Source organism: Cebus imitator, unplaced genomic scaffold (genome assembly GCF_001604975.1).
Source record: "Cebus imitator isolate Cc_AM_T3 unplaced genomic scaffold, Cebus_imitator-1.0 Scaffold129, whole genome shotgun sequence".
In the NCBI taxonomy this organism is placed as follows: Eukaryota; Metazoa; Chordata; class Mammalia; order Primates; family Cebidae; genus Cebus; species Cebus imitator.
In genome coordinates, this window is record NW_016107444.1 from 2,510,665 (window position 1) to 2,522,207 (window position 11,543).

The 11,543-nt window shown below is 46.3% G+C and overlaps 1 protein-coding gene across 3 annotated transcripts in view; it reads left to right on the forward strand.

The window, feature by feature from the left end:
* The window catches only part of RAD54L (RAD54 like), a 29,878-nt gene that overhangs the window by 7,530 nt on the left and 10,805 nt on the right, over positions 1-11,543 (forward strand). For all 3 annotated transcript variants that reach the window (XM_017540891.2, XM_017540890.2, XM_037742891.1), the window contains exons 4-9: positions 1,810-1,870; positions 3,075-3,210; positions 3,647-3,716; positions 3,831-4,119; positions 4,343-4,467; positions 10,864-11,014. In XM_017540891.2, coding sequence (XP_017396380.1) covers positions 1,810-1,870; positions 3,075-3,210; positions 3,647-3,716; positions 3,831-4,119; positions 4,343-4,467; positions 10,864-11,014 — 832 coding nt within the window. The remainder of the gene's footprint in view (positions 1-1,809; positions 1,871-3,074; positions 3,211-3,646; positions 3,717-3,830; positions 4,120-4,342; positions 4,468-10,863; positions 11,015-11,543) is intronic.

Below are 11,543 nucleotides of genomic sequence, written 5' to 3' on the forward strand. Positions count from 1 at the left end.
ACATTTATGATGTGTGAAGAAATGAGTCAGAATACAAAGGTAAAAATATCAAGGCAGGCTTGCTTTTTTTCTATTAGATTACATTTTTTGCTAGAAGGGACATTTTTTCATTACTGCTTTTTTCACTAATATATTCCCATTAAAATTACCTTTAGGGTTTCTGCTTTTTATTTCTCTTTGGTCTCTCTTGGGTTCCAGCTCTGGTTTTGTTGAGGTTCACAGGCTTTTACAATTCCACAAAGGGCTCAGGTGTGTGTGGACCAGAACTTCCACGGGAGCTGTCAGAGTTAGCTCTGTGTTCATTTTTCTGCCTTCTCCTCTGCCCTTACCCCAGCCCCATGGCCCATGGAATAATGCTGGTTTCAGGCAGAAGTGCTTGTACAGAGGCTTCTTGCAGGCCCTTAGGTGGAGGCACCAGTGCTACCTCTCTAGGACCCACATATATCTACCTGCTGTCACCCTTGTCCCACTTGCTTTTTCTTAGTGTTGGGCTTAGTTTCTCTCTCATGTCCCTTTCTCATGTTCCTTCTCTTGTGCCTTACATGGCAGGAAGCTAATGGGTCTGGGCTGATCTGCATGGCTGCACTCAAACAGAGTGGGGGGGAGGCCACATTGCCTACTTAGTATAAGTAAAGGCTGTAGAACCAAGAAAGTCCTGCATCTGTAATGGTTGTATGACTTGAGAAAGTAACTTTATCATGCTGAGCCTCAGTTCGCTCGTCTGTAAAATGGGAACACCAGGAATATACCTTCCTCATGCAGCTGTTAGGAAATTGTAACATGAATGAAAGAGGCTTAGTTCTGTGTCTAGCATACATTGGTAGCCATCATTATTTTTATGTATGTATATATGTACATATATATATAGAGATAGATAGATCTTTTTTTTCTTTGAGACGGAGTCTTGCTCCATCGCCAGGCTAGAGTGCAGGGGTGTTATCTCAGCGCACTGCAGCCTCCTTCTCCTGGGTTCAAGCAATTCTTTTACCTCAGCCTCCCAAGTAGCTGGGGCTACAGGTGTGTGCCAGCTACTTTTTTGGATTTTTAGCAGAGACTGAGTTTCATTATGTTGGCCAGGATGGTCTTGATCTCCTGACCTTGTGATCTGCCCACCTTGGCCTCCCAAAGTGCTGGGATTACAGGCATGAGCCACCTCACTCGGCCTTTATTTATATTTTTAAATATATATTTTAAAAATAGAGATGAGATCTTGCTATATTGCCCAGGCTGGTCTTGAACTCCTTGCCCTAAGTGATCCTCCTGCCTTGTCCTCCCAAAGTGTTAAGATTACAGGTGCGAGCCACCATGCCTGGCCTGCTGTTGTTAATATTATTTTATTAATACTATGGCTCCCATTTATCCTACTACCTTTGATGAGCTGTTTAGTTCCCAAGGAGGCTGATGTGCGTGTGAGATATATGAGGCAGAACTGATGTGGCCAAAAAAAAAAAAAGAATTGTGAGGTGTGATTGGGAAGGTGTAGCCCTTTATAACAGTCGTTAAACCCAGACATTAGAATTCTCTGTTATTCCTGGGGTTGACTAAGTCTGTGGTATTTCCTTCCCAGGGTGCTGCAACCTAGGGAAGAGCTAGGTGTCCTCACTGGCATGGTCTTTAATGAGTGAATGGGTTCTAAGCCTTGTGGTTGACTGAGGCTGGACACGTCTGCTGTCCCTGGATATTTGTAGAACCTTACATAAAGCCTCAAAGATGGAAGCTGTTGTATAAAACTTAATGTGAAACATATCATAATACTGTCCCATAACATCTCCAATCAGTTCTGAATCCCTGTTTTGCCTTTCTTTTCAGGAAGCATTTATTCGAAGCATTTTGTCAAAGCCTTTCAAAGTCCCCATTCCAAATTATCAAGGTAAAATGGAGGTTTTTTCTGTTTTTTAAATCAGTCACATGTATGCGTGCCTGAACAAATTAAAAACCTGCTTTTGTAAATATAATCTTAGCTGGGAATTGAAGGTGCCAGTCCAGCGGTGGCTGTGTTTCGGGTGACCCCCCTGAAGCCCGCATGAAAACTGTGTTAGCCTCAGTAAGAGCTGCCAAAACTACCTGCCCCTCATCTTCTTGATAGAGGTGTCACAGTGCTCAGAATGCTCCTGGTAGGCCAAGATGGCTGATGGACCTAGGCTTCATGCAATCCAAGTGCATTCAGTAGCATCTCTTAGGAGGCTGACTGTGTGGGAAGCCTAGATTCTGTAAGGTTTTTCCCTTACGTCATATGTAGGGTACAGCATTGTGCTAAAACTGGGGCTTGGAGGAGTATGGAGGCCAGCTTTCTCTCTTTTTTTTTAATTTTAAAAAAATTTAATAGAGATAGGATTTCACTATGTTGGCCAGGCTGATCTTGAACTCCTGGGCTCAAGCGATCCTCCCACCTTGGCTTCTCAAAGTGTTGGGACTACAGGCTTGATACACTATGCTTGGCTGTGGCCAGCTCTCAGGAGCTCTCAGAAAACTCCCTGAAAACCCCCTTTAGAATTTCAGGCCTTCCCAGGATTGTCTTGAGTTGAAATTAACCAGATCTGGAACCTCAGAAGTTTGTAGTTGAATGGGAGAAATAAAATGGGAAAAGCTCCATTTCAAATCAGAATGGGGGCTGGGCACAGTGGCTCATGCCTGTAATCCCAGCACTTTGGGAGGGCGAGGTGGGCTGATCACCTGAGGTCAGGAGTTCAAGACCAGCCTGGACAACATGGTGAAACCCATCTCCACTAAAAAAATTACAAAAATTAGCCAGGCATGGTGGCAGGCGCCTGTAATCCCAGCTTCTTTGGAGACCAAGGCAGGAGAATTGCTTGAACCCAGGAGGCAGAAGTTGCAATGAGCCAAGATTGTGCCATTGCACTCCAGCCTGGGCAATGGAGTGAGACTTCATCTCAAAAAAAAAGAAGAATGGGAAAATGGTCATGTAGAGATGCCCAAACTGAGTTTGGAGGTATTCTCAGAGAGAAAGTATCATATGGGAGCTTAAGAAAGTAAAGGACAGGCATTTGAGTTGGGCTTGCTGGGGGTCCTGAACAGAGAGAGGTTCAGGTGACGGAATGATTGTTGGTTTGTAGGTCCTCTGGGCTCTCGGGCATTGGGCCTGAAAAGGGCTGGGGTCCGCCGGGCCCTCCATGACCCCCTGGAGAAAGATGCCTTGGTTCTGTATGAGCCTCCCCCACTGAGCGCCCATGACCAGCTGAAGCTCGACAAGTACGTGCATTGGTATTTCCTAAGCAGTTCTGGTCCTCTGTCATGCACACATACTTGGGAGGGCAGAGGGTATTTTGGTGTGATTTCTCTAGGATTGACCTATGTTTTCAGAGAGTAGATGGTGGGGGAAGCAGAATACCTGGGGAAGAGCCTGTGGTCATGTCCAGTGAGTGGGCATTCCTCATCCCCTCCTGTCTTCGAGGATGCTCATTCACAAGGAAGAGTGACTGAGGTGATGACATAGGGAACTCATCCCTCTCTGCTAACTTTCTAACTCCTAAAGCAGTAACTTGCTATGGTTTTATGATTTATCAGCCAAGAAGGTCTTCTCAGGCAGTTGCCTCTGTTGCCTCTGGATCCTCAGGACACAGCTTCCCGAGGGTATTCCTTTGCCCATGTCTGACCACCCTGGTTTTTTTTTGCTGTGTTTTCTCAGGGAGAAATTCCCTGTCCATGTGGTTGTTGACCCTATTCTCAGTAAGGTTTTGCGGCCTCATCAGAGAGAGGTAAATGAGGGTGAGGGGAACGAAGTGTGGGCCAGGGGCTGAGCCTGGGAGACTACCATCCCTGGGACAGCAGCAGCGTATGTGCCAAATGGACTGAAGGCTTTTATTCTCTAGGGAGTGAAATTCCTGTGGGAGTGTGTCACCAGTCGGCGCATCCCTGGCAGCCATGGCTGCATCATGGCTGATGAGATGGGCCTGGGAAAGACGCTGCAGTGCATCACATTGATGTGGACACTTTTGCGCCAGAGTCCAGAGTGCAAGCCAGAAATTGACAAGGCAGTGGTGGTGTCACCCTCCAGCCTGGTGAAAAACTGGTACAATGAGGTTGGGAAATGGCTCGGAGGGAGGATCCAACCTCTGGCCATCGATGGAGGATCTAAGGACGAAATAGACCAAAAGCTGGGTATGGCTGCACTCTCCTACACAGCCTGCTGCTTGCTTTCTTATGTGTATGCTCTCTTATGGCCAGGGTTGAGGGCAGTGCAGGGGTAGAAGAAAAGAGAATTTCCATAGAAAATAGTTGAAGTGTAGTCAGTTGTTTCCAGGCTAAATTAAAGAACTGTCAAATTGTTTTGGTTTTCTTAAAAAGATTCTGAATGGTTCCTTCGACACCTTTTCTGTTGTAGAAGGATTCATGAACCAGCGTGGAGCCAGAGTGCCTTCTCCCATCCTCATCATTTCCTATGAGACCTTCCGCCTTCATGTTGGAGTCCTCCAGAAAGGAAGTGTTGGTCTGGTCATATGTGATGAGGTACTTGACTCTCGGCAGTCTGGGTGGTAGGAGAAAATCAGTCAAAATCTCTTCACTGAGTATTGCCTTACAAGGGCTGTGCTAGTCGCTGGGGAATGCTGAAGACAGGATGCTGCCTTGGAGACAAGTGACAAGAAGAGCCTGTGATACCAAAATACAAGATACTGTCTGCCAAAAGAGGGCTTAAACAATGCTTAGAACTCTGAAGGACAGTGAGATGCTGTGGCTAATTGACTTTGTTGCCTCCAGATAGTATTCCTAGACTAAAGAAGGACCTCGAAGGATGGGTAGCAGTGTTTAGAGGATATAAATCAGAAAGTGTCTGAGACAAGTCTCAATTTAGATTTATTTTGTCAATGTTGAGCATGCTCTAGGGGAAAAAGACACAAGCTACAGTAGGATCTGTAGCCTATGCTTTTTCCAAAGAGGGTTTTGAGGACTTCAGTATTTAAAGTGGGGTTGCGCACAATGATTCACGCCTGTAATCCCAGCACTTTGGGAGGCTGAGGTGAGTGGATCACGTGAGCCCAGGGGTTCAAGACTGGCCTGGGCAACATGGTGAAACCCCACCTCTACTAAAAAAAAGATTTAAAAAATTAGCCAGGTCTGGTGGTGCACCTGTATTCCCAGCTACTTGGGAGGCTGAGGTGGGAGAATCAGCTGAGCCCGGGAAGTAAGCCGAGATTGTGCCATTGCGCTCCAGCCTGGATGATGGGAGTGAAACCCTGTCTCAAAACACAGAGACATACACGACCCTGTCTCAAAACACACACACAGACACAGACACACACACACACACACACACCCACCCCTACATAAAAAGGGGCAAGAGCAGGCAGGAAGGAAGGAGGAGCCGTCAGTTATACATTCAGCTTAATAAATCTGCATTTTACATAAGGTTAAGTAAATAAAGAGTAGAGGAAGAAGTCAAATGTACATTTTTCTGGGAGAGAGGATTTGTAGTCTTGTCTTTGTCCCCTACCTGTAACGATAAGCTGTTCATTTACATTGTCAGAGTGAGGGAGGCCACCTGGGGAGAGGCATGGCCTTCTATCTCTGGCTATCTGTTTAGGAATGAAAGGAAAGGCAGTTTTTTGCATGACTAGTTCCCAAGCTTAACTTTTCCCATTGGCATACTTGAGTCTTTGAGGATTAGCCTGAGATTTTATTTTCCTTTCACAGGGAACAGGTGCTAAAGACCTTTATTCATATCTTGGCTCTGCCACTTATCAGCAGTGTGACCTTCAACAAGTTACTTTACTAGCTGAACCTCTGTTTCTACATCAGTAAAATGGGGTGATAATATCTGCCTCATAGGATTATTGTGAAGATTAAATGAAATGATTGAGAAAAAGCTCTTATCACAGTGCCTGGTATGTCATAAAGCCTTGGCAAATGTAAGCCCTGGTGGTTATTCTAGGTTGGGGGTACTTGCATGAACAAAAGCAGAGTTGAGAAAGTCCATACACTTTGTAGTAGTTTATGGTGACTCCTAGTTCCTTTTCTCTGGGACTAAGGGAATGTGGCCGTAGTTACTTCCTGGTCTTTTCCAGTATATGTGAATGCCAGTAGAGAGGCTAGTACTTAGGAAGCAGTGAGGGTGGCTGGGAGCTTCCTACTATAGAGAATTTTCCAGGACTTCCCAGTGGGCTTGGCGACCCTGAGGCTGCAGCCATTGTTTGCAACTCCTGGGGAGAGTTAAGGTCCTTTGTATACCCCTGAGGTTCTAGTGGAGAGGTGGCTGAAAGACTTGGCCCTATCTGTCAACCAGTTGGCAGGCTAGGCTCAGCTCTGGGTACTATAGATTAGCCAGTTGTCTGAGGAACTTCAGAGAGGGGACAGAGGAAAAAAGCTTACTTTTGGGTGTCATGCTTTCTAGTTGTGAGCTATTTTCCAGTCATTCATTGTCTGGCTGGTCTTCAAACTCCCAACTTCCTTGTAGGAGTAAGGAACTGACCAGGTTGAGGTGAGGTATGCATGTTACTGCCCTGCGGTTCAGGGCCCTGGCATCTGCTTCATCACTGTGGAGGGGGACTGTGCCAGGAGCTGGGTCCAGAGGCCAAAGCATTGTGGGAGAGGAAGGCAGGCTGTAGCTGTTGAGCCTTTGAGGATTAGGGAGCATCTAAATTTTTTTTCTACTCTTTTTTTTTGAGTCAGAGTCTTGTTCTGTTGCCCAGGCAGAATGCAGTAATGTGATACTGGCTAACCGCAGCCTCTGCCTCCCAGGTTTAAGTGATTCTCCTGCCTCAGCCACTGGAGTAGCTGATACTATAGGCATGCACTACCACTCTGGCTAATTTTTGTATATTTAGTAGAGACAGGGTTTCACCATGTTGGCCAGGCTGGTCTCAAACTCCTGGCCCCAGGTAATCCATGGCCTCAGGTAATCTGTGGCCTCAGCCTCCCAAAGTGCTAGGATTACAGATGTGAGCCACTGTGCCCAGCCTCTTTCTACTCTTTAGTGTTTTTTGCCTTCCCACTCTGTCATGTTTTATGAGCTGACTCTGGAGGGCACAAGGGATGAGCCTGCCTCTTATCACACTACAGCCCTTTGGCTGTTTACCTTTCCACTAGTTTACCTTTTATTTTGTCAGCTGTCAGAAATCTGAGGAACCAAAAGTCCTGAAAAGATAGTCATCTGACTCCAGGACGGGAGAGGGTTTGTCCTTTTCAGACCCTGGAAAGGGAAGGTGCCATTTCAGGCTTTCATGTTCTCAGCTCCCACAGCGGCTTTCTCCCAGCTAATGCTTTTCACTGGAACACAGTTTTTCATAATAACTTGTATGTATAAAATCTTTGATCCTCAATCAAAAGACATGGGATCAACTTTGGCTTTGCCACTTACAAGCATGACTTTCCACAGATGAGACTGCTGTGAGATTTTTTCTTCATCTGTAGAGTAGATGGCACAGGGGCTACTCAAAAGGGATATAATCCATATCAAGAGAGGATATATGAGAGTACTTTGTACAAGTGTATGAATAGCAGAGGGATTGACCTCATCATCATCTCAATCTTAAAGATATTTAGACAAACTCAGAGAAGTGTGTGGTGACTTGCCCAGGTTTGCCCTGCGAGTACATAGTAAGCTGGAATGTGAATGCAGCTGTGAGATTCCAAGTCCTGGCTCTTTTCTATCCCTTTTTCCCTTGGATGCTTGGTGTAGGAAGAAGTTTGACTCGAGTATGAAAGGGTTGTACCTCTGCTCCTCATCGAGACCCACGTGCATCCTAGTGACTGGTGCAATAGGGAGCTGGGTTGGCTTTCTCTTCTGCAGAGACAGATAGGATAGTGTGGCAGCCCATTTCATTCGTTGGGTTATTAATTAAGTGCCTTTTATGTGTCGGACCCTGGAGATCTCATGATGCTGGGAGCTTCAGTTTAGAGGACCTAATTGTTAGTGTCCATTTCCCCTGGACCTGTTGGGCGATTCTGACTTTCAAGTCTCATTTCCCTCTTCAGTTCAGAAGTCTAAGGCCTTTTTTTGGGTTAGTGCTTGGAGCCTCTAATAATTATTATTTTTTTAATTTCTAGGCCAAACACAGTGGCTCACACCTGTAAACCTGGGACTTTGGGAGACTGAGGCGGGCAGATCACCTGAAGTTAGGATTTCAATACTAGCCTGGCTGACCTGGTGAAACCCCGTTTCTACTAAAAATGCAAAAGTTAGCCAGTCATGGTGGCACATGCCTGTAATAGCAGCTATTTGGGAAGCTGAGGCACAAGAATCACCTGAACTGGGGAAGCAGGCACATGCCACCACGCCCAGCTAATTTTTGTATTTTTAATAGAGACAGGGTTTCATCATGTTGGCCAGGCTGGACTCGAACTCCTGACCTCAGGTGATCCACCTGCCTCAGCTTCCCAAAGTGCAGGGATTACAGGTGTGACCCACTGTGCCCCGTTGGTTTATTTAATCTTTAATAGCAACGTTGGTCATTAATTAATTATTTTCTTCAACTAACATTCACTGAGCTTTGTCCTATGCACTGAAATTATACAGGTGAATCTGACATAGTCTCTGCCTTAAGAAATCCTAGTCTTGGCCAGGAGCGGTGCCTCACGCCTGGAATCCCAGCACTTTGGGAGGCCGAGGTGGGTAGATCACGAGGTCAGGAGTTCAAGACCAGCCTGGCCAATATGGTGAAACCCCATCTCTACTAAAAATACAAAAAATTAGCTGGGCTTGGTGGCACGCACCTGTAGTCCCAGCTGCTTCGGAGGCTAAGGCAGGAGAATTGCTTGAACCCGGGAGGTGGAGGTTGCAGTGAGCTCAGATCACACCACTGCACGCCAACCTGGGCAACAGAGCAAGACCCTGTCTCAAAAAAAAAAAAAGAAAAGAAAAGAAATCCTAGTCTTGGCGGGGTGTGGTGGCTCATGCCTATAATCCTAGCACTTAGGGAGGCCAAGGCAGATGGATCACCTGAGGTCAGGAGTTTGAGACCAGCCTGGCCAACATTGGTGAAACCTCATCTCTACCAAAAATATAAAATTAGCCAGGCATGTTGGTGAGTATTTGTAATCCCAGCTACTTGGGAGGCTGAGGCAGGAGAATGACTTGAACCCAGGAGGTGGAGGTTGGAGTGAGCTGAGATCACGCCATTGCACTCCAGCTTGGGGGCGACAGAGTGAGACTCTTAAAACAGAAAAAAAGAAAAAACAAGAAATCCTAGTCTCTGCCTAGTTGAGAAGATAAAATACAGTAGAGTGTGATTAGTACTCTATTATATATATTAGATGAGAGCAGAGTGGTATGAGAGCAGAGTGGTACAGTGAGTCATACAGACCTGAGTTCAAATCCCAGCTCTGCTACTTTCTACCAGCATGATTTTGGGTAACTGTTTACCTCTCTGAACCTTAGTTTCTTCATCTCTAAAATGGATAATACAATTTCCATTTATGTGGATGGAAGAGAATTCTCAGAAGATAATACAGGTAAAGTGCTTAGTGCAGTGCCTACCACATTAAACGGGTTCATTAAATAGTAGCGGCCATTATGTACATAGTGCCACAGGAGCACAGAGGTGAGAAAGACCAGCAGCCTGGAGTCACTGAGGAAAGCTTTGCATAGGAGGTGACATCTGAGGAACTTGCCTGTGGAAAAGAGCTCTAGGCAGAGTAGTGGCATGGGCAAAGAGACATAAGGAAATCTAGCATTAGGAGTGATGAGGAGGTCAGGCTTCCTGGACTGTAACAAGCTTGGAGAGTGCCAGAGAAGTTCACTGGGACCTCATTGAAAAGGGCTTTGAATGCTAAGCTAGTGAGCTTAAAAGATCTTGGACTTGATGCTATAGATGGGAGAGTCAGTGGAGGGTCTGTATTTAATTGCATGGTTAAAGCCTGACCTGAGAGAACAAGACTGAAAGACGGTTCCTTCACTAGTGGTTGAGTTTTGTGTGCCTTCCCCAGTGTGGGGCTGGATATAGAAAAGGTACGGGCCTGATCTTGCCCATGTAGTTATTGGAAAAAGAGGGAAGGTGGTCCTTTATGATTTCCTTGAAAAAGGCTTAAAAGAGAGAAGTAATAGAGGTGTGGGGAGAATGGGGGGACAGGACAGGGAGAATAGGGATTAGGGAAGAGATGTGAAGGGAAGCAGAGGGAAGCTCTAGCTTTGCTAGCTGCGTGGATTCTGGTTGGACCTGGAGACTGGGTCAAGTCCTTTTAACACTGACGCCCCTACAAGGCCTGGAATCTAATACAGAAGATGTCTGGCTCAGAAAGTTCTGAGTTGGGTAGGCTGATGTGGAGGGAGGACTCCCTGAAAGCATGTGTTTGTCACATGGCCACATGATCTCTGAAGAGTATAGGTGGGCTGCCAAGGCTCTGGAGGTTGGGGCAGGGAAAGGGATGGAAAGGAACAGAGGGAATCTTTGCTTTATGGGTATAGCACTGGTCTGGAAATAGGAGGTCTGTCTTTTGAGCCTAACATTCTCCATAGTCAAATGGGTGAACCCTTTCTCTTGCTGCCCGCTGCCTAGTTCCCAAGGCCCTAGAGCCTGTAATCTTTTTTTGTTGTTGAGATAGTTTCTCACTATGTCACCCAGGCTGTAGTACAGCAGTGCACTCATGGCTCACTGCAGCCTTGGCCTCCTGGACTCAAGCGATCCTCCTACCTCAGCCTCTCAAGTAGCTGGGGCTATGGGTGTAAGCAATTACACCCAGCTAATTTTTGTGGTTTTTTGTAAAGATGGGGTTTCACCATGTTGGCCAGGCTGGTCTGGAACTCCTGGGCTCAAGTAATCCGCCTGTTTTACCTCCTAAAGTGCTGGGATTACTAGCATAAGCAACTGCGCCTGGCCTGGAATGTTTTCTGACTCCTTTTCCTGTCTACATGAAACTTTGCTACCATATAGGGAATGCCATATTGTACCCTAAATAAGAATTCTCTTGTAGGGACACAGGCTCAAGAACTCTGAGAATCAGACTTACCAAGCCCTGGACAGCTTGAACACTAGCCGGCGGGTGCTCATCTCTGGAACCCCTATCCAGAATGATCTGCTTGAATATTTCAGCTTGGTACATTTTGTTAATTCCGGCATCCTAGGTAAGAATCTAGCTGTGTTTGCCACATCAGAGAGGAGCCCTTCCTTGTCTTGGGGAGCTGAGGAGAGAAAGAAGATAATGCTAGTTATATGTGGGTCATTAAGCACTCTTGTAGGAAAGCTTCTCTTGTCAGGGAGTAGCAAAGCCATTGGGAGGCCTTGGATCTGCTGAGCAACTCAGCAAAGCCCATGTCAGCCATTTCTCCTTTGCAGAAGTGGCAGGGGCTCTACAGGGTGTGGTGTTATGATGAGCTGAGGGAGGAAATATTATTCCTAGGCATTTTTGCTCCCCACATCCTAGCTCCCTTACAAGAACTTTGACCTCAGAGCAAGCTCTGTCTTAGGGAGATGTGTTTTTTTTTTTTCTGAGACGGAGTTTCACTCATGTTACCCAGGCTGGAGTGCAATGGCGCAATCTCGGCTCACCGCAACCTCCGCCTCCTGGGTTCAGGCAATTCTCCTGCCTCAGCCTCCTGTGTAGCTGGGATTACAGGCACGCACCACCATGCCCAGCTAATTTTTTGTATTTTT